Source organism: Orbicella franksi, chromosome 9 (genome assembly GCF_964199315.1).
Source record: "Orbicella franksi chromosome 9, jaOrbFran1.1, whole genome shotgun sequence".
NCBI lineage: Eukaryota > Metazoa > Cnidaria > Anthozoa > Scleractinia > Merulinidae > Orbicella > Orbicella franksi.
In genome coordinates this window covers 27,359,457-27,386,497 of record NC_138153.1, presented here as the reverse complement: position 1 = coordinate 27,386,497, position 27,041 = coordinate 27,359,457, and the positions used below count along the sequence as shown (strand labels likewise).

Sequence of the window (27,041 nt, the reverse complement as noted above, 5' to 3'; positions counted from 1 at the left end):
TAAAAAAATGTCACAAATTAACAACATTACAGTTTAGTTTCATGGCTGTTTTTCTTTCTTTTTCTTTATGATACTTGCACAACTCTTAGGGCAACCCCTCGGAGTTATTCGTGCAGTTCTTGTACTCAGCGGTTTCTTGCCATGCGCATGCGGTTACGTTGGTGTTTTTCAAGCAGTATGTGTGCCTCCATTCACAATCGTTGTTTGTAGGGTTGAAATATTCAGAAGTATTACACCCCTTCAGCTTTGGGCAGTTATCCCCATAGCATGGTGAGATTTGGCAGTCGCAGTTTGGCCCATAGAAGCGCCTGGCTCCAGCACGCTGGCGTTGGGTGACTTGGGACCACTTGGCAATCCATCTACACAAATGAAGCTTCAATTTTGAGTTGAAGATCTTCCCAGTGATGAAGTACACCTTGCCATTTTCGAGCCAGTCCACTCCGCACGCCGCGCCGTCTTTATGAGTGTAAGCCTTAGCGAAAAGACTGCGCTGTCTTGAGCCGTAAACTTGAATGCCCTCCGTCTGATTGAGTTCCGATGCTCCCTTGAAAGTCTTCAGGATTCGTAGGCCGATGACAAGTGACTCTTCTTGTATTTCCTGAGATAGAACTTTTGCACGGACCACTGAAAAATAGTCGAAATTGATAGTTTGTCATCAGTAAACCGCTGTGATTATGGTGCTACCCCACAATGCGAGCTTTTGAGACTAGTTTGCACTAGCGCTTTAAGCATAAGCATAAGCTGACATACACAGACACAGTGAGAGCCTTTCGTCAAGACAATTTCCTAACGAAATTCGCAGCTTGGGCCCGGTCCACACTGCGCCGGAGCAATTCGAAAACGCAGCTTTATTTCTATGGTTAGGCCCACCGTCCACAATAATCCATCACAAAAACGAGGCTTTTCGAAAACGCTCTTCAAACCGGAGGAATTTGAAAACACCGGCTTTGCGTTTTACTGTGGACTGAAAAAATTTCGAAAACGAAGCTTTTCAAAAGCGATGACGTTACGATAATTATGCTATTCCGTGCCCGAGTTTTACTCAAACACAAATGCAAAATGACCGGTGATTGTTGCGTTTTCAAATTTTTCCGGCGTAATGTGGAGGAAAACATTGATGCGTTTTCAGTGTGAAACCTCCGTTTTCCATATTTCTCCGGCGCAGTGTGGACCGGGGCTTACTTTGTTAGCGTAAATTGCTTATGCTTGTGCGCTAGTGAAAACCGACCTTTACAAGGAGAGTTTACACCCTCACCGCCTCACCGGGAGTTCACGATTCTTAAAGGGCCTGAGAACACAATACAAAGGCAAAAGATCATGAAGAAAAATGTTTTCACTCTCGCTTCAGGTTGAGCTTCCGTTTTTCAAATATTTGTTGTTAATAATGTCAAGGTCAGAGTGTGTTATTACTTATGCTTACGTCGGGCTTGATTTGGGGTTCGTTCCGCCCATTCTTGGGGCGAAAGTGAGTGCAAATGGTATATCACTGCAACGAATTATCTTTTGGAAATCCAGTTGGAATTTTCATCCCTGTAGCTAGCTTTTAAAACAATTTCATAAGGCAGGTAGTGAGGAAGAAAGAGCTGATCATTAAAGGAGAAGCATAGTGATAGAGCCCAATCGTCGCCTACAGGACATTGCCATATTAGTTTTTAAAGCTGTAAACGGTATGTTACCGGGATATATAAGTGACGTGTTCGTCATACGTAATAATGAGGAGTGCTTGAGAGGCACCAACAAGCTCGTAATCCCACGTAAGAAAACCACAAACTTTGGCTTAAAATCTACAACTTTTATTGGTGCCAAAGTGTGGAATTCTTTACCGGATGAATTACGTTCAATGATAATCCTTAAGGAATTTATAAATGCTGTAAGAGAGCTAAATTTGTGATAAACAGTTTTCTATGATTCGCTGTAATATTTTAAGATTTAGGACTGTTTGTTGTTTATTTATTGATATACAGTCGAACCTCCCGTAAGCGACCACCCAAAATGTCAAGCCCAGGTGGTCGCTTACGAGAGGTGGTCGCTTACGAGAACTTAGACCAAATTGAGTCAAACTCTTGCCTCATTTAAGACTGATAAAGTACAGTGTATGTGCATTTTTTTCTATAAATTTTTAACTGTGTTTCCTTGTGGAAAGTTGGTTTTGAGAAAAAAATTCCGGTAATTCCTATTGAGAAATTCCGTCTCTTGAACAACCCAGGAATACAACTCCATATTACCTAATTTCCGCTCTATTATCTGTCAAATGGTCGTTTACGGGAAGTTAAAAACAAAATAAAATTTCAAACTTTCAGCTCAAAGTGGTCGCGGTCGCTTACGAGAGGTGGTCGCTTACAAGAGACTCCAAATATAGTGATTTGACTTGAAAACTTTTGGTATTCTGGAAAACTGGTCGCTGAGGAGAGGTGGTCGCAACCGGAGGTTCGACTGTGGTTAGAATGTTAGTCATTAATTGATCATGTATGTTTTTTTCTCCTGATATTTTTTATGTATTTTTCTCGGCATATTAGCACGACTGTATTGCTAGGGGCCTAATCAGCCTGATCAACCCGAGTTGAAATAAAGTTACTTACTTACTTACTTAGACGAAGTTGTCTTAACAAAAATTATCAAGTTTCATGTCAATTAGTGAGAAGAGATATTGAAAGGTTTAGGTAAGCCAATCCTGTGTTCAGCCCAAAAGGCATATTGATTCTTTAAGCCAATAAAGAAACGAATGGAAAAAATGCAGTAAGGTCGTAGAATTGAATCTCGCCGATAAACGTATTGCGGCAGATAAATATTCCCTAAAGTGATGGACATCTAAATTCTCAATACAATGCCGGTACGTTGTTATGCAAAAAGGTGATGAGAATACGGAGACAATCGATTTGGATCAAATTACCTGACATGATGTTGAACAGAGGAGCATTCAAAGGTTACATCTGGACAAAATGCAAAGAGCCGTAATCAAACAAAAGTCGGTTAAGGTTAAAAGATAACACAATTTCGATCGAATTTCTGTTTCAGAGGTTGGTTTTGTCGCGCCCAATTAATTTTAGCGTTCTTTTGTTAGGCCAGCAATTTCACTTAAAAGGTTGGGGGCTTTCAACTGAAACGGTAATACAGGGAGAAATTAAAGCCAAATATGGCGTGAAAATTAACAAAATTCGATGATCGAACTGAAAAGAAGTCGCTTAAAGTATCTTTGCGCGGTTGAGTCAACCATTTCCGGGGCGTGTGCGTGCAAAAGGAAACGTTTTAAAACTGTAAAAAGACGATTGGTAATTTATAAACGACCCCGCGTTGTGAATACGTGCCCCGGGGAGATAAAATAGCTGATCGATAAATTGCAGGATCAAAGCTTTTCCAAAGACAAGTTAAACAAACAAACTGATATTTCCGTTTTGTACGCGCGTCAATTTATGGCTGAATAAACGTTCCAAACCTTTCTTTCCAAATTTCGGTTCCGGGCGATCGGACAGGAAAAACCGATGGAGTGTGATCAATCTGATAAACTCATGGTTAAATTTGGAACTCAGCTTGCTTTGAACTGTTCACGCTAGAATTTTAATTCACCCCATCGATTCGTGACTACAGTGGCTTTAATTGCAGGATTAGCTCTCTCTAAGTGGACAAATATTTAGAACAATCCAGAAAGCGACCGCAGCTTATAACAGAAAACGTACTCAGAAGTGACACACTAAGGAATTCCCTTGCGTGTATAAATTAACAAGCTGTTTCTTCTATATCTTCTGCTAGGCGTTTAAACACAGGAAGGTCTCTGAAACCAAGATAAACAATGTTATCGCAGTATTCCTTTTAAGTGAACCGCTCTGTACTGCTTTTTACTGAGAACTCCGCAGATTTTAAATGAAAACAAGTTTTAACTCGTAATCCGGCCATCGTCCAGGCATAATGCTGTTATGTGATAATGTGATAAATCTTTTCCAAGCGTCCTTTTTCCAGCTACAGTTTCACTCCAAGAAATCTGACCGCAAATTGCAAGTTTCTGAAGCAAAGAAGAATTAAGAAATCTAGCCGCAAATTGCAAGTTTCTGAAGCAAGGAGAATGATATGTTTTTATAGCAGCATTTTTGTGAGCTTTTATCACTTGGCATTCGGCCGTACTGTGTTCGCTTACTCGATCTTTAAAAAAAAAAGTTCAACATTTTGATCCGTTATCCAGACATGCTTATGTGGAGATAAAGTTATATAAGTCTTTCTGCCGTGAAATCCTTCTTAACGATTCATTTTACGAAGCAGGAGTTGAATCCGGCCAGAAAGGCTGCAAAACTGAAATGGTACTTTGCCAATAAGTGTTCAGTTTCCTGCGTTACATGTGCTTCAAGCATTCCGAACTGCGGTGGGCCAAATTTCGATTATTTTGACCCTACGTGTGATTTAAGCTAAGAACTTCGATAGTGAGAGCTTGAGTTCCTGTCCCTCACTTGTGACGCAGTTGCCATCCTATACGAACTAATCTAAACAGAAATTGTCCAGGTTAAGGAAACAGATTTCGAAACCAGTAAAGACTACCTGAAATCTACCGATTTATCCTCTTCGCTGCTTGTCAACAAACAAACTCGCTATGAACATTGCCCTTGCCTTCGCAATTTACAACTTACCAAAGTCCGCACGACAAAAACTTTCCTGGGGATGAGAAGGCATACAGGAGCAAGCTTCACTTGCAGATACAACCGCTAGCAGGAAAGCAACTTTAAAGAGCAAAGACATCCTCCTTGTTTCGTCGTGGTTCAGCAAAACTTGAATGATTGCGCGTTCAAGATTGTAACCAAAGAGCTGACACGTTACCTTAGATCATATGGATGGCTACTCGCTGTATTTATCTCAGCACCTACGAAACGTGATATCCGGTATCCCGTGTGCCCATTTGTTCGCGTCTACGTCATTGTGAAGTGCGTTTGTAAAGCGTAAATTACGTAATTTTACCGCGCCCTGGCTTGAATATCATGATTAAAGAGAACTTCGGCTAAAAACCTCTTTGATATCAAAAGACGTCCCCTAAAGGTGAAATTGTTTTGAAGAAGTAGCGAAATCCAGAAAAGTAGCAATCAGCTGATAGATGATGGCATTAAAACAGTAAGTAAATCAAATATTAGATGTACACACTATGCGTGTGATTTCAATCTGATAGCCTGTATTTTAATTAAAAATTTGAGCTGTCTTCAAGACTTCATCCATCTTAGAGTGTGCAAAGAAACGAGGACGGGAACATTTACGACAAACACTGGCCAACCACATCAGATTAAATACCTTTTACTTTTCACTTTCAATGATGTTTGTTCTTCCATGTTTATAAACTGAGGTAGCTTTCCTCTTCAGCGACAAGAAAAACCTACCGCGAGTTTTCAGGCTGTGCAAACTCCTTTATTAGTCTGAATTTGGCTATAAAAATAAACTTCTAAAGCAAAAGGCTGGAAAAAGCGATTCCCCGAAGGTGGCAGTGAAATTACGCTTTTTACACGGGAACTTTAAAAAACGTTCCTCGCTCTCATGATAACTTTACATTTTTTTATTTCTACCCTGTTCGTAGGTCAGTTAGTGGAGCGTACATTCTTTGACAAGCCTTCAGAAAATTGAAACGTTTTGAACTTTCTACGTAGGACGCAGAAGTCTTTGGGTCGTCACGCAAGGTTCTCAAAGGGGAGATTGCGTGACGTTCCCAAACGGGGTTTGACTAAGCTGTGTGGGAGGCTTCTGTATGGCAAGCAGAATTCTTATTTCCTATCAGTTCATAATTAATAGACAGGAATGGGTGGGTATGCAGCTCGAATTGGCGCAGTAGAACAGAAGTCTAATTCGACTTCCTGGAGTGTCTGCGAGCTCTGAACTAGACATTGTTTAAAGTTGAGTTCTGTTCAAGTATTTTTACGGATTACTAAAATAAAAATAAACCAAACGCTTATCAGCCACATAAGTCACAGTCAAAATAGCCCCGGCTAAGCTTGCGTAGAGTTTATCAGAGCCCTGGCAGCTTAGTATTTTCGCTCGTCGCTTTTTTCTAGAAGCTCGGTTAACAAATTACGGAACAAACAAAACTTGTCATAGTAAATGGTTTTTACCCAGGAGTATCAGAAGTTCGTCTCGGCTGATCTTCTGGATGAGGGAAGTTCTGAAAAGAACTGTTGTTTGTGAATGAAAAGTGAAAAATGTTTGTTAGCCGATGGTGTCTGGTCTAGTTGAAACTGACTGGTCAGTTTAGCCGTGATGGCATTGACTATAAACATTTTGTCTCGAAGCTTTGTGTAAAGTTTGTCAACAGTCATTCGGTCTGGTAAATGGTTCCTCGTGGCCGGTATATTCAGCGAAATATCCAACGAGTGAAATTTTCAATTTACCCACGAGCCTCTAAGTCTGAAGTGAACTATTGACGGTATACCATGAGGTTTTATTGGATAACGATTTTATCTCATGCCTCTTCCAGTATTTTCTGATATGCTGTACCAAGAGATTAAGATCATAATCTCTTGGCTGTACTTAACGAACATCAACCGACGCCGACTTCCGAGAACTCTTCTTAATCGAAGACTTCCAAAAGTTGAAATTTAGAAATACTGAAAGACAAATTAAACAGCACCAGGATTTAATTTACAGAGTTCAATGTTACAACTACAATGCAATACTCGAAGGTGTTTTGGAGATTATACCAAAGGTGAATGAGTGCCCTTTAAGTTCTCACAATTTTTTTTAGATACAAATTGCTATTCTCGTAACAAAATTACAATCATTTTCGTGAAAATAGTGAAGTCATGTATAGTTTTTAAGGCATCGCCTGACTTGTGCAGTTCTTGTATTCAGCGGTCTCGCGCCAAGAGCATGCGTTTCCGTCAGCGTTTACAAGGCAGTAGGAGTGACGCCACTCACAGCTATTCAAGTGGATTCCAGAGGACCTGCTGCACCCTTTGAGCTCTTGGCATTTCCGAGTGTAGCACGGTGAAATTTGGCACTTGCAGTTTTCACCATAAAAGCGCTTGACTCCGATGCGCTGTCGATGGGTTATTTCGGACCATTCCTGATTCCAGTTGCATAGATTCAGCTGAAGGTTTCCTTTCCAGATCCGCCCGGTGATCAGGTAGACCTTGTCGTTTGCCAGCCTCACCCCGCACAGAGTTTGGAGTGTTGTTGTGTGAGCCTTGACCAACAGACTGCGATGTCTGGAGCCGTAAACTTGAACGCGTCCTGTCTGGTTTAGCTTCCAGGTTCCTTTGAATATTTTCAGGATTCGCAGATCGAAGATTCGAGTGAAGTTGCTGAGGTTGTCTTCCTGAGAGAGCACTTTTGCACGGATCGCTAAGCATACGAGAAAAAAAAAAGAAATCGCAGTTACAAATTTATATTTACTTTTTTCACTCTCCCAGAGGTAACTGAAAAGATATCTACGCCGCCTCGATTACTGCGCCCTGGTGATTTTAGACCATTTAACAACCTCTTTCTGTCAGTTAGAATCAAAATACCGAAAATTGTCTGAGTCGACGGTTGTCGACGCATTTCTCAGACACGCTTTTGACTGCCTTATGGAGGTCAGTCACGACACTGAGTTATTTTGGACGCGTACAAAATTAATTACCTTTAATTGAGGAAAACCTGAAAATAGCAGTTGACTAAGCTGGAAAAACACCAAAGGGATAAGAATAAACCATAAAGGAACAAGGAAGGTTTGAGGATGGAGAAGATTAACGCGGATTACAAACGACGAACTTGAAAAATTTAGGCTAAACTTTTCAAGATGCGTAATCTGTGACGTAGCTCCTTTAACATGGCTCTAGAAGTTGGTGGCGCGCTAGTAAATGATGAACGCTCGAAAAGTCAGCTGATTTTCTTTGCATGTCGGAGGTATGCGCTGAACGGTACAAGAGAGTGGTATCACAAATTAAAGGAAACATCATGTAATTTGATTCTTTCCGAAGATTCAGATATTAATTCTCCTCACTGAATGTCAAAATGTCAAGTAGTTTTAGTGCTGAGAACTGGGTATTACATCGAAGCAGGATTTCTCAGTTGATTGTTTTCTTGATTCTCTTCACCTGTTTGCTTGATTATGGATGGATACTGCGTAGAGAAATTAGTTGATGATCACCTGACTTTAATCTGAAAAGAGCTAAGCTGAAGAAGTAAGACGTAACTGAGGGACAAATCCAATTATACAAAAGGAAGTTGCAAAACATGTTTTCATTACGACCTGCTTATATTCGGTGATTTCTTCCGTTCTGTAGTTTCCAGTACCTTCTTTCTCTCGGTGGGTTTGTGCGGTTTGGGCGTCGCATGCGCCGCGGGGATTATGGGGCTTAGGATTTGCTCTTGCATAGGAAAATCGGATGCAATTTTAATACAGTTAGCCAAGTGGCTGAAGAACGTGTTCCACAGTGATAGTGTTAAAATGAGATATAAATAGTTCCTTGCGTGTGGATTACAACAAAGAGCGCAAACCAGTTTTGTTTTGTTTTTTGTTTTTTTTCCTTTTCACTATCTATCAATTGCGAACTTCCAAATTAGCTGGCTCGCAGTTTGTAGAGTTAATTATGTACTCTAACCTATCAACTGCAGGTCTTCAACTTTATTTAGGTTCAAGCCTGAGAAAGCAACCGTTGCTTTTTTCGTGACACGAATTTTACCAGTAACTGGATTCTATCTCTGAAGTGTGTAAATATTTACGACAATTAGGGCGGTCACGCACGTAGGTAACAGGGATGAAATACGACGTACGCGCGAGTCGGGCGGTAGCTTCTTATTATCTTCAGCAAAGCTCTCTGGTTTGCCAACAATTCGACGAAACCCCGAAACTGAGAGGAATCGTGATACGACAGTATTCTACGAGAACCAGTTGTTTTGTACTTATGAGTTCATGGCTCAACCTTGCCATGTCATTCTTTAATTTTGAGCCGGACTTCCAAATCGTTTTAACAAAAAAAAAAAAAAAAATGTTATCTACATCTAGGTATTGCGTGCTGGTGTACTGAATAATCTTATATAGTTCTTCTTTTAGTTCTGTTTTCTCTTCCCTCGCTTGATAGCTATAAAATGTAAAACTTTACCACAAATGATGAACTCTCTATAACACTTGTTTCTAAAACTGACATAGTTATCTCGGGTCCGGTCCTCCTCGTTTGGAGGTTTGCACGCGGAAATATCAGTTTTTGGTGCCTAGTATACTCGCGCGTGCATGGAAATCCGGATCCCTGTTTTATCAAGTACCTTTTTCAGGCCAAGAGGCTAAAGCAGTTGTCCCACGGTGATAAGTGGTAGTAAAGAGAGGGTATTTTCCACAACAGTGTAAATATTTTCGCATGTGAGGATTACCATGTAGAAAGCAAAAATGTTTTTACATTTTGTAAACTGTCCTTCCTGTTTGACTAGCTTGCGGTTTATTCAGTTAATTCATACATGTTGGACCATGTACCTGAGATTTTCAACTTGATCTAATCTCAATGGAGAATGCAATCGCCGTATTCGCGACACATTCTCCCAATGACAGGTTCTGCCTAACGCTTAGGTGCGAATTACTATTTGCGAGAATTTAGAGCGGTCCACGTGTTACTAAAAGAACAATCAAACAGAGATGGCATACGAAATATGCACAAAAAAAAAATGTCTTTAATCTCTGACGAAGAGCGCAGCTTCACCAAGAAAGAGCAATCAGAAATAAATCGCGATGTACCAAACTTTTTCTACAAGAACGAATTATTTTGCACTTTACGAACGATGTTGAATTCTTAGTATTCGGGTCGCAGTTCATGACTGACCTATGCCATCGGAATTGTAGATCGCTTGAAGAATATAAATTATAATCCTTCGATTGGTACGTGCAGTAAAGACCGTTTTTAGTAGGAAAAAAATAAGTACCGTTTCCGAACAAGCGACTAAAGTAAGTATCCAACGGTAACAATTGTTGGTAAAGTGGGGATATTTTCGACGGTAATTTAAATATTTCCGTTCGTGAATATTTTAGCAAGAAATGGTGAAGAGTTTCTGTTTACAGGCTACTAATTGTGGACTGGAGTTTTGTTTTTTTTACTATTAATTGAAGTTGAGTTTGTTTAGTCGAGAGACAGTTAAATTCATGTGTTCTGAAGTAATAAATGAGCATTTTTCGCCATTCCCCTGACAATTTAACAACCGATTCTGAAACGCGAATTTGTACGGCGGTCACGAATGCTAGGCACAGAAAACGCAAAAAGAGATTGCATAGTAGATATATTTGTTCGCGTTAACTGTTTCTTGAATCTTCGAAAAATCGCAGTGTTTCACCTAGAAGATAGAGTGAAATAGAAATCTGTATTGTTTTGCACTAAAATGAGTTAAGTTCGAAGCATTTAGGTCGTAGTTCATCGTTGAACCATGCCATACCATACTGCGCTGTTTAGTCGGACTTTTAAGTCGTTTTAAAAAGAAAACAACATTTAATTTCTAATCCTTTGGCGTCTAGGCACAGTGCTGAGTTGGGATAATCTTATAAGAAGATTCCTCACACTCTTTTGAGTTTAGCCGATAGGCTGAACGTTCTAAAGTTTTCAGGGATTTGAGTCTGAAAATGTTGTCGAAATGTTTTCTTTACATCAAGTTTGAAAGCAAGATGGTATTGTATTTAATCTCTACGACTGGAAACGCGTTTGAATTGTACAGTGTACAATTCCATGTCGCTGCCAGATGATGATTTTGTAACTTTTTTATGCTACACTTGTATTTTTCACTGTCACAACAAAGAAAAAACAAGAATTTGAGGCTCTTTATTAGCACGTTTTAAAATTCTGGCCTTTCTCGACCTCAACCTCAAAGTTCTTGTGGAAAAGAAAACTTATAAAACTAAAATATTATAAAATGTGTCACTTTACGATTTCGCAGTGTGCGGCATAGAATCAGACGAAAAACGTTACAAGAAATGTTCTTTCAAGCGTGATCGTTTCATTTCTCCGTTAATTCTCGTGAAGTCGCACCTTGATTTTATCCACTCGTGTGGCCTGAGCGAGGTGCGCTCCAAAAATACGCCAGATTTTGCGGTAAGTTGCTACATTTGAGTTTGAATAGGGACTTTAAAATGGAGAAAACGGATGTCGGAGCCAAAACTGACCAGATAACGGCTATCGATTCGGGTTGTCGACATAAAATTAACTGCTAGCTATCCACAAAGATAGTTTTCTGTCAAGCTTTAGATACAGAGTCTGTAAAAAGTCAGAGGTTGCTACTTACCAAAATGCGCGCTACAGAAAACTTCCTGAGGATGTCTTTCAAGACAAGAGCACGCGTCGTTGGAAGTTACGACGACGCCCAACAATATAGCAAAGACCAAACCAAGGGACATCCTTCTTGCTTCGTTGTCTCTTAATCTTCCCGCGAACACGCTCTTAAGATTTCAGGGAACGTTTGCAGCGTCTGAGAGCTGTCTCGCTGCTTATGTAGCGAGCCATACCAGCGTGAAACCAGCTGAGGTATAAACTTAAAATTGTACTGGGTGGCATTCGGCGCCCGCCACACCGCGCCGCGCCGCGACACGCTACGCCCTTCAAAAATAAAAAACGCAAATTAAAAACTTCTGATTTGCGATTAACTGAATACATTGCGGAAATTCAGAAAAGAAGTTTTTGCTTTTAAAGACGCAGAAAAGTGGCAGGAAATATCTAAAGAGGTTTTTAGCTAACGAGAACTTTCAAGGAACTACACCACTTTTCAAGAGGTGTGTTAATGCCACAAACATGTTCTTCAAATTCTCTTTAACACGCCTCTCATAACAAACAAATCTAATGCTTTTAATTATAGAAATAATCATAATATTTTGATTGGTTTAAAAGGATTTCCCGGTGTTTCCCACCCTGGATATATATTCTTTGAAGAATAAAATCTTCTTTTATAAAGGAGCTTTCTGTCACAATCTGTCCAGTTCCTTCATAGTAAGCCAAATCGCGTTAACGAGACATATTAGCGACATTAAAGAGCTATTAAGACAACATTGCTAGAATAATTGTTAGACTTTCTGTTGATTTTCATAACGCCGGGATTTGTCGATACTCGAGAAATAGTATTAAACAGAGGCCCATTAAGGCAGTGGTATCAAAAACAACACAACTGTTGCTACAATGATGTAAAAGAGAAAGCACATTAGATTTGTTTAATAATTTAGCTCGCTTATTGTACAAAAGATTACGATTTTACGAATGACGATACGCCGAAACTACTCGGGGCATGGCAAAACTCATGGAAGATGAAAAAAGTCTAGACGAAATTAAACGGAAAAGCTGACCGCAGTCAGTAAATACACCCACCCTCAGGTCCTGTAAAAGCTCGCTTTCAATTATTTCAGACAAATGTGTGTTTACTGCAGAAAATATTTCGACAAAATCGCTTTTAGTAACATTATCTTGAGTAATCCAGTCTTAGTCGTGTGGCTAAAGTACAAACGGATTGCAAACATCAGTTACTATATATAAAAGGAGTGATATCATACCCTATTTTATGCGTTTTGCTGTTCATTTTGGTTTGTTACATAACAGCTACACAAAAGTAATGAAATAATACACAGTTACAGTGAACTTGAAGTAAATTTTACAAACTCGTTATCCTGCAGATTCTACAGCGTTAAGGTTTCGGAAATTATCTACTCAGTTTAAAATTCCGCCAAGACGACTCACAAAACACCTGCTAAATTTAACAGAAATGATGATGATATTAGAAAAAAGCCTTAAGCTCAATCGCGGTAATTTGAGTTATTTTGGCCGCGTGTAAAATTACCTTTAAATCGCCGGAAACCTGAAAATAGCAGTTTGCTAAGATAGCAAAGCACCAAAGAGATAAAAATAAACCATAAAGGAACAAAGATGGTTAAGGATGAAGAAGATTGACATGGATTACAAACGACGAACTTGAAAAATTTAGGCTAAACTTTTCAAGATGCGCAAACCTTAGCTCCTTTAATGTAGAGTAGAAGTTCTGTTCTGTGCGTGTGAAAGTATTTTAAAAAAGCATCACAAGAATTAATGGTCTATTAAATTTCATGGTAAAGAAGATACTATACGAAATTTTCTAAGGAAACGGCTATTAATCAATACTACAATGAATAGAAAAAGAGATTCCTTGGTTTACAATGGCTGTCCTATTGAAACGGTAACTTCAATCCAAACTACTGTTTTGTTTACGAGACACACCACAAACAGACCGCACCAACTCAAATAGCAGTCTGTTTGCCGTCCATATATTAGACATTACCTTTTTTTTTTTCACATCCGTTAATTACTCTCTCTTTCATAAACAACTCAACTTTTCCAAAAATCTCAAACGTTTGCGGGACCTCCCACTGCAAGCCTTTGATTGCAAAAAAAAAAAAAATCAAAACGGTAGAGATCGAACAGAGCTGTGTTGAAAAACACAGCATTCTTCTGTAATCCTCCTTTATATAGCACTTGATCAAGTTAATCAGAGAGAAAAGATATTCTCAAACTGTAAATGTGCTGCTTTCTCGGCGATTTTATTAAAGATTTCAAGTTATGGTGTACTGAATTCCAATTCACACCCGACAAGAAGCTTTTAAGGTATTGCCGGGCTCCTGCAGTTCATGTACGCAGCGGTTTCATGCCAGGAGCATGCGGTTGCCTCGCTGTTTTTCAAGCAGAAAGAATAACGCCATTCACAACCCAGGTAAAATGTCCCCAGTTGGTGTTGAGATACGTTGCATCCCTTCAACAGGTGATCGCAGTCTGCTTTCCCAGTGAAACAAGGCGTTATTTGGCACTTGCAGTTATGCGGAGAATACATTCCTCGGATTCCCGCGCGCTGTTCTTTAGTGAGCTCTGACCAAGGTTGAACCCAACTGCCTAAATTCAGCTGGATTGTCTTGCTCCCGACACTCCCGGCAAGAAAATACACAGTGCTGTTTTTTAGCTTCACTGAAACAGTGTGAGCTTTTACAAACAGGCCGATTTCACCATTGATGGTAATATTTTCACCGTGGACCGTCCTGTTTTCAGTGAGTCCAAGCGTTTTGCCTCCTTTGTAGATTTTCAGGATTTTTAGATCGTACACGCGAATGTGTTTGTACCCTTCTGTTGTCTGGTTCTTTGGCAAGACCAGGGCGCGAACCGCTAAAGACAAAAGAGCAAAGTTTCAGCCTTAATAGTTAACGTGATAAAATCATCCACTTAGTTGCTACACGTGTTATCAGTGATTGCCCGTGCTCATGAATATTATTTAAACAGAAAACGGGCCCCTCTGCGCTCTCCGATCTCCTAAAAAATACACATTTTTGTCCACACTGATAATCTCCAACCACAAAAGGTCATTTTAGATCGTTAAGTTAGATCAAGCTTGGGATCAACCGCGAAGCAAATGTGAGAAAGTTTTTGGTAAATTGGCGAAGGCATTTAAGAGCCCAAAATATTCACTCCTCATGAAGTGACTTTAAGCATTTACTGTATTCAGATTTTTTCCTAGCCTCACATTTGCGGGTATAATAAAAGTTGTTTTGCTTTTAGCAAATTAATCTTAAGCTACCATTTTTGCTTTCGGTAGTTTAGCTTATTTTTAAAAAGTAGTATACAGGCGAAATGAGAGGTGGCCGCTTAACCCTGGGACGTACAAAGGGGGATGGAGCCAACACGCCCCCTCCCCGCCACACCCAATAAGGTTTTTTCAAAGTTTTGAAAAGACGATTTACTCCAAGGGGCTGAATTTTTCGGTAGCTGTTCATTCATCCTTCGAGGAAATTTTGATATGTCAATTGTGTGTCCATCACTTTTGTATTTTTTCCAGTTTTCTTCATCAAATTCCAGAAAATCACTGATTTGTACATTTCATAAGCCTCGTGGCGCTTGATTTTGTATCAATTTTCTGTTATTTCTTGACTTTTTAGGAAAATAGTAAAATCCAAGATCACAACCAACAAAAATGGTATCATTTTGTAAACTGAAAGCTCGGGACTATCTAATCGATGTAAATTTATTTTGCTGTGCGCTAACAGAACGAAAACCCAGAGTGAGATTCCATCCCTCCCCTCCCCCCCCCCCCTCTCTTGTACCACGATGGGGGTATGAGTTAGCTTGTGCGTCCGAGGGTTAATAGGGGTTCGTGTTTTTTGGATATCTTTTAGATTGTGTCAATTGCTTAATGAAGAATCACGTCAAGAAAATCATAATAAACGTGTGTTTGAATGGTTTTTTTTTTCAGTCGTCACCCTCTATTTCGGACTTTTCCATCGTCTTTTCCAAAAGATAGTCAAACTACGTGTATTAAATTTTGGCTGCATGGCCGCTTAATAGGGATAAGGACAATAGAAAAACCCTCATCGGGACGACCAAAAGATGGCCAAAGCCGCTTACCAGCTAGAGATGGCCAGTTCAGTTTATTTACAGTATTTTACTGACAGCAATTTCAGGACTTTGATAACTGGCCGCTTAATGAGGGGTGGCCGCTTAATAGAGGTTCAACTGTAGTGAAAATCTCTTTTACAGCATAATTGTATAAAACAACAGAGAAATGGCATAAATCCGAGATCGTGTCCAGATGTGTCACTTCGTGGATGAGCCGGTAGACCTTCAGGTCAGGCCAATGATGTTCTTGGAATCAATCATTTCCGGCCTACCGTAGGTGTAGAAATTCCATTTCCGTAAGTCGTAGTACGTTTCTTATCACTTGTGAGCATAACTACAAAGCTATAAGCTAAATGCTGATGAAACGAACTGAATTGCCTTGACGATACTGCCATGTACGAGAAAAACATGAAAGGTGGCAGAATCGAGAAGATTATTCCTTGCGATGTATCGTCTTCACTTTCATCCCTCGTTAATCCGTTGTATTACGGGTTGAGGTCAATGACTTTCTAACTAATTCTACCGTTTAGGGTTTCCCTAATTTTTGGAGAAAGTATAACGCTTTCACGGGCTACAAAATCAACCAGACAACATACGTCCGTGTCCGTCATATACTGATTAGCACACTGAACAAAATGTTCTCTCAAGACTTACCAAAGTCTGCCGCGCAGAACTGTTCTTGTGGATGCCTTAGGAAGTATCCAATTGCCTCGCTATCGATAGCATAGGCCATAGTCATAGTGCTCAAAACAAAAGCAACATGAAGGATGAACGAGTTCATTCTGCTTTTGTTTTGTTCTCTGGATCTCAATAATATTATTGGTAATGTGGAGTCTGAAAGCGATAATTTCATACATTCGTTTGGGAGGGTCTGCAGTACGTATGACATATATATTCTTTCGGAATCTGATAAATTGCGTCAGAGACTGACGTCATTTGATCCGGTGATAACAAATCATGAACAAATGCTTTGCGTGACGCATTTCCTGTTGGCTCTCTCCTCCACAGAGGCCCCTAGCCCTTGACCGTGTAAGCTGGTAGTTCAGAGGCCTGGGAGATAGAATAACGGAAGTGCGCGAGGAACGCCGCGCTTTCCCAGTCCCAATTCACTTCCCCCTTCCCCTTCCCCCCTCCCCCCTCCCCCCTCCCCCCACTAGGGAGGAAGTAGCAGAGATTCTTCTCCATTCCTTTATCGGAAAAGCAGCTGTTTGACAACTATTATCGGGTGCAGTTGAACCTTGCATACGGCCGGCGCGCCTCAAATTTGAATTAACCAATCAGGATTCTGCAGGCTGGAAAACTTTACTGTCCTGTTGCATGTTAATTAAAGTCAGACATATTTTCTCACCGGAGACGGCATTAAATATTCACGAAAAAGGATTTCTTGACTCCAAAAGTCATATCAGATTTTTATTTGGCGCCAAAAATGGGTCCCCCGCACTCGGCAACTCGCTTTTCGATCGCTGTCGCCAGGTAGGATAATAGTTGTGTCATTTTGGACATTTTGAGCAAAGATGCTGCTGTTCCACGTCAAATTAAACCCAGAATTCTTGAGTTTAGTATTAGAAGAAGCCAAAGCAACTGAGAATTTTCTCTTTGTTTTGTCAGCTGTGAACAAAAAGACTATTATGGTCACGTTTCGGTAAACAGCTAAGTTTTGACTGCCGCTCGTACTGCGGGCGCAGCCACCGTATCCAAGTAAAGGGTTAGTTCTAGAAAAATACGAGCGCAAGGTTGTAAAACAAAAGGCATTTAGTGTTCTATCATATAGACTACGAGTAGTCCCTCTTTCGCTTTGTCCTTCGTTCGTGAAGCAAACGAAAACCTCAAGTAAAAAATGGCCGCGCGAAAACCTGCGAACGAGAAGCGCGCTCCTCACACCCAGGATTTTGTGTGGCCATTATTTTCCACGAGGTTCATTTACGGTCACACTTGACGGAATAAGCCAAGAGTAGTCTCTAAGGTGAGGGTTTCTCAGCATGCAGCGCCCAGCAGCAACGCAAGTCCACCTCCCCCCCTCCCCTCCCCCCTCCCCTCCCCAGTAGTGTCAGTCCTTTGAGTACCAATAGCCCAATTTCGATATGTTAAAATTCAGTCTAAAACAATAGACCTCAGCTCGAGGCTCCGGAAAATAAACCCCACAAACTCTGTAGTTATTCCCCGGAGCCTCGTGCTGAGGTCTATTGTTTTAGGCTGAATTTTAATATATCGAAATTGGGCTATTACAAAAATTACTGGAACGATCCCTGCTCTTTCACGGCGTCCATCTTCTTCAGCGCTGGGTTGTACTTCTCCCAAGAAAGAAGTGGAAACCGCTTTTAAATCTCTGGCCAAGTGGCGTGAAAGCCGACTTGTGAGGTCATGAGTGAAATTGACTTGATTTGTTTCCAAATGGGCGCATGCTTTAAATATTGGTTACACTGCAGGAGAAAAATAGCGTGTAAATCTTTTCCTGTCTGGTGTGGAAGTTAAGAAGACGACAACAAATTTAATCCCCCTTTTATCATTTAATCTGCCCTTAATGTGACCCTGTGTCATGAAAACACACCAAAGAGTTTCCAAGCAACTCTACTCACAGCAATCATGACTACCTCCGGCCTCTTGAGCAAATCCCTCGGGTATTTTTTTGGAATCCCCCACTTGTGGAACGAAAGATTAGAGCACAATCCATAAGAAGTCACCTGGTAACGTGTATTCTTCGCGAAAAAACTTTTCCCAACGATTCAACGATAAATTTTTCTCCTCACCAGTTTGCAATTGACCTTCAGATTATGTTAACGTATATAAATCTTTTCTGTCAAATGAAACCAACGAATCTTAGTTACAGATCATTCACGAGGCATAGTTCAGCCATGAAGCAATATATCTGTCCGTTGTGCATTCCTGCTTCTAAAATAAGAGAAACCCTTGTGACGAGTTTTTGCACAGTGAGTCAGGCTTGAGAACACGTCGCTATTACTGTTACCAAATTAATAAAGTCTTTTACTGTAAAAGGCTACTCGCGAAAAGGTTTTAAAATAAGGATTTCAAATTTGCGTTACAGCATTTCAATGATCAAAAGCTCATTTCTGTACTATTACTTTGGTAGATCTTATCGGATTACGAAGTTCTCTACGACATCTTGTTCGTATGTGGCACAACTTATATCAACCAGAATTTCAGACATACAAATGTTCGGCAGATTGTCTGCAAACGACTTGAAGGGTTGAATCAAGACTACATACTGTGACAGACAAAACGTTTTTCACGTTTCAACGCCGTGATTAAAATTCCGAGACTGCAGGAAAACAATTTTAAGTCCCTAATTGCTTACCGTATATTTATTTTATTAAGGGTGTTTTGCACAAATTGGATTAATGAAACACGAGATCTTTTATTACCACTGATGAGTAGAACCTTGACATTGAGGTTAGCATTGTTAAACGCACATGAGAGTGACTTCAAAGATCAATTCTAAGACACATTTTCGTCGGTGGAAATAATGGTTCAGTTTTGTTCCGAATTGCTGTCTAAGTGCACTAAAGCTATTAAAGGAGTGTTATAAAAAGTCAGTACGAATGCACAAGATTGAAAAGGTCTGACAGACTTTTTCTAAATATAAAAGTCTGAAAAAGCTCTTTTCGTGTCAAATAGTACTTGTTTAACAGATGTTTCGGGCCTGGCTCTTCTTCAATATGCTGCAGAAAGTCCAAGCGAAAAACTTCCACAGAACAAGTACCATTTGACACTTAAAAAAAGCTTTTTCATCGTAAGATGCAATGCAGAAAGAACAAGTAGCACAAAGATACTGATTAGAATCAAAAATTAATCACTCCTCTTTTCTCTGAACATGCATACTTTTTATTCAAAGTGCATAATACATATCTTATACAACAACGATATAAAATAAACATGCGCCTGCCAGGAACAAGTCGAACAAGAAACTGTAGTTTCATGTTCTCAAACTAATTCGTCTTAAAGACGTACATTTGGTGTTCTTAAATGAACACATATATTTTTGATAATTATGAACAACACGTTAAGATGTCAATTCTAACTGTGTTCGCAATAGTCTTAATATTCACTGTCCAAAGTTGGCCCTTCGTAAAACCTTCCACTTCGAAAGTATTTATTTTGTGTAGAAGCAGTTTTTGCCTGCGAAACTAACTAGCAAAATTCATTTGAACTATATCTGCGCAAATCCTACTGAAAACTGAAACAAATCACTCGCAAAGCTACTGTCGGCAAAAATAATGTAAAAAGCTCGATTGCTTTCCTTCGAAGCACAACTCATGTGCTAGTCGTCAAAATGATAGAGGAAAGGAGACTGGCAAGATTTTAAGTCGTTTTGAAACATATATGTCGGTGCCACTTCAAGAAAAAATCGAAACATTTGAACATTTTGCTCTATAGTTGTAATTCGCGAAATGAAAGTTAACTTAACTTAAATTAGCCCTTTCTCTCGACAGAAGAACGCGTAAGCCCTGGGCAAACTTACTCGCAAGTAGACGCAAGTTGAAAACTTGGGTCTACTTGCGACTCCGTTTGGCCAGGTTTTGCGTGCACTTGCGTTGAATTGCGATGACCTACGCTCGCTTTGGTCGAGATCAAATTTGCACGCAGGTCGACGCCAGTTTTTCACCGTTTTGCCACTCAACCCAAGTCAACGCAAATTGAGAGACGTCCCGGTAACCTATTATTAGCCAATGAAATACAGGATATTTCGGACTTGAAATGGGTTTTTATAGCGACTTGCGGGTACTTGCGAGGAAACTTGCGAGTCCGTTTAGCCACCCAACGCAACTCTCTACGCAATTTCAACTTGCGGCTGCTTGCGACTACTTGCGAGTCCGTTTGGCCAGGGCTCTAAAGTTTAGTCTTAAGTTTGGCGTTAAGGATGCCTTTTTATAAGTAAATGGCATTATTACAGCATTTTTTTTGGCACGCTGAAGTAACTTATATTAATTCATTTTAGTCTGAAAACGAGCGCATAATTAACGATTATCGGCTGTGAAATGCCTACCAAAACGCTGAAAAAGTAAGGGTTATTCCTAAGTTCAACTCTGCATATACTTTTCAGTTGCAAAATGACTTCAAATAGCGATAATACTCGTTGTGCTGCATTCGAAATTCAGTTTTGCACCGTAAAATGTTTTATATATAAAGAAATTCATCTAAACAACCATATAGCTTGCAGCTCGTCGCCACAAACAAGTTCAGAGTGGCGCGCCGTAAATCGAAGGGCAACAATGGACGTGAAAGTACTTCGCGACAAATAATGTTAACGGTAAACTATGTCTCTTTTGCAAAATATCTTACGCATTTACTGTTAGCTCGTACAAACCGATTTGCGTTTCGCTGTCCACTCGATAGAAGATTTCTTTGGGTCGTTTTAAAATTACTCCGACCGCAAGGTATCACGGGATTTTCTTGAGGCACTTTTTGTAGTCATCTGATATCCTCCACGCGCAGGTGTTGTCGCTCCAGTCCCTCATACAGTAAGATTCTCTCCTCTTACAACTTTCTTTCATTGGGGCCCGCCATTCCACCTTCTCGCAGCCCTTAAGCATCTTATTGCAGTTACTTCCGAAACACATACCGACCTGGCACATGCAATTCTCGCCGTAAAAACGTCTGATTCCGGCGCGCTGTTTGCGCGTGATAGAAGACCACTCCGTCCGCCATTTGCAGCCGCCAGTCCGCATCCTTCCGTTAAGGATCTGCCCCGTCAGCAGATACACCGTGCCGTTACGCAGGGGCACGTGACAGGATGAGGCGCGCGCCGGGGTGTACAACTTTGCTTGCAGGGTCCGTTGTCTCGATCCGTAGACGTTCACTCCCTCCGTATTATTAATTTCCAGGCCCCCCTTGTATATCTTGAGTACTCTCAAGGTGTAGACTTGCTCTTGTATGAATTCCTCGGGGATGTGTTCCCACAGAGCTGTCTCTGGTGATTCGGTCTGCCGGGGCTCTTCGGTTGTCTCAGAAAGGACTTTGGCTCGTATGACTGTTTAAAACAGAGCAAGAAACAGTTGAGTGTTTAAGTTCAACACAGGACAAAAAGTAGTAATTAGATTCAGAAGGTAACGTTTCATCCTGAGAACTAAAAGAAATAACCACCTTACCAAAGTGCAGCATAATAAACAGTACCACATGAAAGTACCGCTCAATAGCTTTCATTTGAATGGTCACATGCTAGGGTTTCATCCACAGACTTGAAAGTTAGAAACACCTTGTACAGCATAACAAACAGTACTACATGAAAGTACTGCTCAATAGCTTACATTTGAATGGTCACACACTGGGCTTTCATCCACAGACTTAAAAGTTAGAACCACCTTGTACAGCATAATAAACAGTACCAGACGAAAGTACTGCTCAATAGCTTACATTTGAATGGTCACACACTAGGGTTTCATCCACAGACTTAAAAGTTAGAAACACCTCGTACAGCATAATATACAGTATCACATGAAAGTACTGATCAATAGCTTTCATTTGAATGGTCACATGCTAGGGTTTCATCCACAGACTTGAAAGTTAGAAACACCTTGTACAGCATACTAAACAGTACCACATGAAAGTACTGCTTAATACTGAGCTTTTATTTGAATGGTCACATGCTAGAGTTTCATCCACAGACTTGAAAGTTAGAACCACCTTGTACAGCATAATAAACAGTACCACATGAAAGTACTGCTTAATACTGAGTTTTTATTTGAATGGTCACACGCTAGGGTTTCATCCACAGACTTGAAAGTTAGAACCACCTTGTACAGCATACTAAACAGTATCACATGAAAGTACTGCTTAATACTGAGTTTTTATTTGAATGGTTCCTCTTAGCTTACAAGATGTCTTAATAGGCATTAAAGCTTCAGAATGCCCCTTTCTAAATTATTTCTTATTGATAGCCAAACTATATCTAACGGATTGCAGAAGATCTGAAGTGCTTCCAAGCTTGGCTTAGCTGGGTTTAAGATAAAGATCAAAATTAAATTTGAAACGGAAAAATATATCTGCACTAAGAACAAAACTTTGGATCAATTTAATAAAAAATGGTGGACAATTTGTCCTGTGTGTAAACAATAACTGTGTTCTAACTATTTATTGTATCTCTTTCTTTGTAACTTTCTATTGCCTTTCTGATTACATTTTACAGTATGTTTAAGCTAGTATTGTAAGTTATGTAACAATATTGTAAGTAATGAGTTATACGATTTAATTAGCAAGTTGTGTTAGTAAGTAATGGTAGTATTTGTAGTAGCTGTAGTATTGTAAGTAGTGTAAGTGCTCTAATAAAAAAAAAGATAGTGCTGCTCAAAAGCTTTTATCTGAACGGCTACATTCTCGAGTTTCAGTTACAGACTTAACAGACCAGGGTCCAAATAGTTAAGAGTCACATTAAGTAATTCTGCTGCACTATATAAGAAAGCGCTGCTCAATAGCTTTCATCTGAATTACGTAATGAGTTTCATCAACAGGCCTAAATTATATAGCACCACATGAAAGAACTTCTAGTTAGCTCTCGTTTGAACAGCTACACGTCAAGGTTTCACTCACAGACCTAATGCCCGGGTCAGAGCCGCCTTAGTTTTGCAACATAAATGAACAGTACCAGTACATGAACGAATAACTCACTAGCTACCTGAGGTAGTCTTTCAACACAGACTTGCGCCCTTATAGCACGCTTAACATTGCCAGTTAACAAGATTCATTTATCAGTCGTGTGCAGTGAAATGGCTTTGAAGTCAGCCCCGTGTTGGTTAATACGATAATGTGGGAGATGAAAAAAGAAAAGGTTTTTAAAAATGTACAATGTCTAAAGTAATTTTCCACAAACTGCAGCGTCATAAGCTATTTTTGTCTTTCTTTGCATAAAAACCTGACACCAACCTCGTGTTATTACAGTGTTACAAGTTTGACGTAACTGAAAAAGAGGAGAGGAAGAAAAACATGCTACAAAATCTCTAATACTATTTTATATGTTCACTTAGTAATCTGTTACTTAGACAGTGCCGTTTTAAAATCGCAACTGAATTGGATTGTACGAGCTAATCTTAGACTGGGATTACAGCGTTGAAAAACATGCGAGACGCGAGCTAAGCTGCAAGCCAATGTGAAATAATTTAACTGAAATTAGTAATGAAAGGTTCCCCTGAGGGCTACCCGATGACAAGGCTTCCGTGTGTAGAATTCTTTCCACTGAGAGGCGGTATTGCTTTTTTTTTTGGCTAATTTTCGCCTCAAAGAAAAAAAAAGAAGGCGATGATAGTAGAAGGTATAATATCATTACTCATTCCTTGAATGTGTCATGTTAACCGCTTCGTCCCTGTCGTATTTTCTGTTGCACGCGACATCTGACTTGCGATGAAACTAAAATTAGATCTCTGATCGCGAAACAGCCAAAGGGCAAATACAATGAAGGACACCCGTTGTGTGTTTTCTATCCACAAGCGAGGAATTCCGTCTTCTTGTCTTGGTTAGGCTTTTTCCGCCCGGTTTTTAAAGGTTTTCTTCGATCTGATTGACGGCGTTCGATGCAAAAGGACTGAACTAATGCTAGCGTGACTTAAGCACAATCGCGTGACTGAAGAAATGTCAATTAGAAAACAAATGCAACATGCTATTTTCTCCCCATTCAACTTGAATTACGTTGAATAATCAATAGTATGTTTTTCTCTCTCAGTCATTATCTTAGGGTACGTTCTCTGGGAAAAAAACCGTTCTGGACAATGTTAAAAACATTTCAAAGTTTCGAGAATGCTGCGTATTTCATCACCCCACTACCGCGCAAGCTTCCGGTGTATGTTTTTCCTAAGTGGCCCTTATACGATGAGGGCAAAAGGTCTCTCTTTCAATATATATTTATCATGACAATAAACCCTTGCTAAGAAAATTCCTATTTGTTGTGTCTATTGTCTGAAAAAAACTTTTACCGTTGGTCTCTATTTGTTTTTGGTGCAAAATATAACCGCAACTAAATGCCCGCCCCGAAAAAATACGAATAGATTATCGCACGCGTATCGATGTCAAATGTTCCGAGATTTGTCTGGACTTATCCTGGAGGGTCCCGGAGATTTGTCGCCAAGTCATGCACTCGACGACATTGTTTAACCTCGATATCACTGTTGTTTAAATATTTCTCCGCTGTTGAAGCTTTCCGTTCATCAACTGTCTTACTGTGAGAGTGGGGGAAATGCACCAAAGCCGGTGTTGTGTGAGATAAGCGAAACTGACTCACTGAAAAAAAGGGACAGCGAATTCTTGTATTTCCTCGTCAAATCGTATTAGAAACAATAGAGGTATTAAGTCCACTAATAAAAGGATCAACTCGTGCCTCTTAAACTGATTTCGTGTCTAATACCCCCTACGGAAAACAGCTTTAAGCCCTTCGGCTTCGCAATGCAAGAACTGAACGACAGCCAAAAAATGTGTTACTGTATTCCGCACGCAATCGAATGTTGAAAGTAATAAACACGTTTAAGTGATTTTAATGACACCTTCACATCTTTGAACGTTTCAACAAAGCTGTTCTCGTAACGTTTCGTTCATCTCGGGTTTCATGGTGAAATGCACCCGGACGAAGAGCTGTTTTTTTCGATAAAATCTCGTTGATCTCTGGTAATTTGGAACAAGTGGGCATGAATGTCAAAAAACTACATCGCTGCAATCGATCAACATGCTTCTGTGAAAACTTGTTGTTGACTTGAAAGGGGTTCTTCAAGCATGCAGGGCTGCACAACAAGGTTGCTGCGATGTTTCAAGAAATTTAAAGAAATGAAGTATACTCACCGAAAGCAGAGTTGCAATATTCATTTTGCGGATGACTCGGCAAACACGAGCAGCAACGACACACTGAGATGAAAGCACTACACAGGAAGAACGATACGAGAAAAAAAGCCATCGTGTATTTCGCCAGAATCACGCTTCCAAAACCCACTCGCCGCGTGTGGAACCCAATGTCGTTTTTCACTTCCTTGCAGCGTCGAAAGCCAAAAGGTGTTTATGCGCAATGGACGGGGATTTTTGCTGTTGTCTCGCCGGTGAAGGTCGTTTTACGCTATCGCTCTGAAATCGGATACTGGTGTAGGGCGTCCACAAAGGATGAAAAAATGCAACCCTTTTCGAGAACCCGTGATGTCACCACGCATTAAAAATACATTTCAATGAACAGGACAAAGTCACGCCTGACAAGACCACACGGGCCTTATTTTGTATTGAGTACGAGTAGGCTTATTCCGATTGTGTCGGCTTTTCCGGGTGAAGTTCCAGTCTTAAATGGTAAGGGGAACGGACATAAATTGAGTTATCCAATATACACTGCTTATTTTAAACTATTTCCACTTTGAGCGGAATATTTCTGCTATAATATCGATGTGTTTATATTTATGTCGCATCCAAGGGCCGCTCGAACATAACAAATTAGGCAGTTTCTGACAGCGTCGTTTGTTTTCTCTAAATACGTCTCGAAATATTTGTATTTAATTTCTACTTGTCAACTTCTTCTTATCATTATTTTAGCGTTAAAAAGGAAACTGTTGCTGTGGAATTTTTAGGAAGTCGTTCGTGACCCCTTGCCAAGGACGTGTTTAGATTGTCTTTTCCTGAAGAATTAAAAATATTTGTTCTTAATTCAGCTGATAAGGACATTTTTTGCATTTTCTCTGACGTTTTCTAAGTGGTTTTATACGAGTACACGTAATTTTACAAGGATGGCTTTATGGATCATTGTCCACTAATTTCCTGCTTGTTTCTTCTAGTCGCATATTTCTCTCGTTTTCACCTCTTTACACTTTCGTATTACTTTTAGGAAGCTATAAAAAAAATTCACCGGTGATTGAAAGCTTGATTGCAATCTAGCTTGGAAAACACATGTTTTCAAAGCACCCGAGCGTTTTTCACTCCGTTTAAAACTGAATAAAAATCGTTAACTCTTGTAATACTATGATATAAATGACCAGGCGGAATTCATTCTAGAAAATTCACCAAACCTGTTAATTTTCAAGTGGTGTGAATTTCATCACATTATCACAGTCATTAGAAACAGAAAGAAAATATTTAAGTGAAGGAAGGTAAAGAACTCAATTCTATGCGTGTGGTACTCGATTATTTCCTTAACGTAGGAGGGGTTTGAGCACATGCTAGCGGTTTTTGCTCTTAAGTAATTGCTAGGAATGTTTGCTTTTGAATTTTGTATCTGTTGATCACGATAACTGTAAAACGGAAGCTATAAGACTTTTTTTTTTGCGGTTCCGCGACGCTGAAAAATGCTTCGAATAACATTTCTTTGTATGGTTGTGGTTTTAGTATAACTTGTGTCTTGAATGGTATCAGAAAAAAAACTGTAATAGTTATTGTTGTTGTTGTTGTTTTTTTTTTTTCATAAAGCGAGTTTGGTTCTAACTCGTTATTTTATCCTTCGGTTACTAACGGAAGTCTAATTTCGTAAAACTCTACTATTTTGTAGGATTCGTAATTTAAATCTGGGTTTTTCGTTGTCTTTTTCTCAGAGTTCCTTTATTAATTGCGCTTGTATTGGTTCAATAATAGTTCGGCTCTTTGCCAAACATTTATTCAGAGAGTTCCATCTATAAATTGCTTGCAACGACTGCAATTTTAGATTACAGGGGATTATGTCGGATTAAAAAGTGCTATGCCAGAAGTCTAAAGATTTGTAATACTTAGAATGATTTACGTCTCTGCGGCAAGCGAAAATGAAATGCACAGTTTTCCTTAGAAAGGGGTGTGGTTAAGAGAGCT

The 27,041-nt window shown here is 39.8% G+C and overlaps 5 protein-coding genes across 7 annotated transcripts in view; 1 reads left to right on the top strand and 4 right to left on the bottom strand.

Annotated features, from left to right (window-relative positions):
- The window catches only part of LOC145497157 (synapsin-2-like), a 49,847-nt gene that overhangs the window by 9,215 nt on the left and 13,591 nt on the right, over positions 1 to 27,041 (top strand). The gene's annotated exons all lie outside the window — the stretch shown is intronic.
- LOC145497222 (metalloproteinase inhibitor 3-like) lies at positions 82 to 6,589 on the bottom strand. The gene is made up of 2 exons (XM_081477031.1): positions 4,614 to 6,589; positions 82 to 624 (listed from the first exon to the last, which is right to left on the bottom strand). Exons 1-2 carry the CDS (start codon positions 4,720 to 4,722, stop codon positions 86 to 88), a joined length of 648 nt encoding a protein of 215 aa, XP_081333157.1. The 5' UTR covers positions 4,723 to 6,589; the 3' UTR covers positions 82 to 85.
- On the bottom strand, positions 6,636 to 11,314 carry LOC145497161 (metalloproteinase inhibitor 3-like). The gene is made up of 2 exons (XM_081476965.1): positions 11,194 to 11,314; positions 6,636 to 7,299 (listed from the first exon to the last, which is right to left on the bottom strand). The coding sequence occupies exons 1-2, from the start codon at positions 11,303 to 11,305 to the stop codon at positions 6,770 to 6,772; spliced, it is 642 nt and encodes a 213-aa protein (XP_081333091.1). The 5' UTR covers positions 11,306 to 11,314; the 3' UTR covers positions 6,636 to 6,769.
- Positions 13,502 to 16,417, bottom strand: LOC145497158 (metalloproteinase inhibitor 3-like). Its single transcript, XM_081476962.1, has 2 exons — positions 15,954 to 16,417; positions 13,502 to 14,075 (listed from the first exon to the last, which is right to left on the bottom strand). Exons 1-2 carry the CDS (start codon positions 16,186 to 16,188, stop codon positions 13,522 to 13,524), a joined length of 789 nt encoding a protein of 262 aa, XP_081333088.1. The 5' UTR covers positions 16,189 to 16,417; the 3' UTR covers positions 13,502 to 13,521.
- Positions 16,518 to 26,562, bottom strand: LOC145497067 (metalloproteinase inhibitor 4-like). The gene is made up of 2 exons (XM_081476861.1): positions 25,074 to 26,562; positions 16,518 to 21,285 (listed from the first exon to the last, which is right to left on the bottom strand). The coding sequence occupies exons 1-2, from the start codon at positions 25,183 to 25,185 to the stop codon at positions 20,696 to 20,698; spliced, it is 702 nt and encodes a 233-aa protein (XP_081332987.1). The 5' UTR covers positions 25,186 to 26,562; the 3' UTR covers positions 16,518 to 20,695.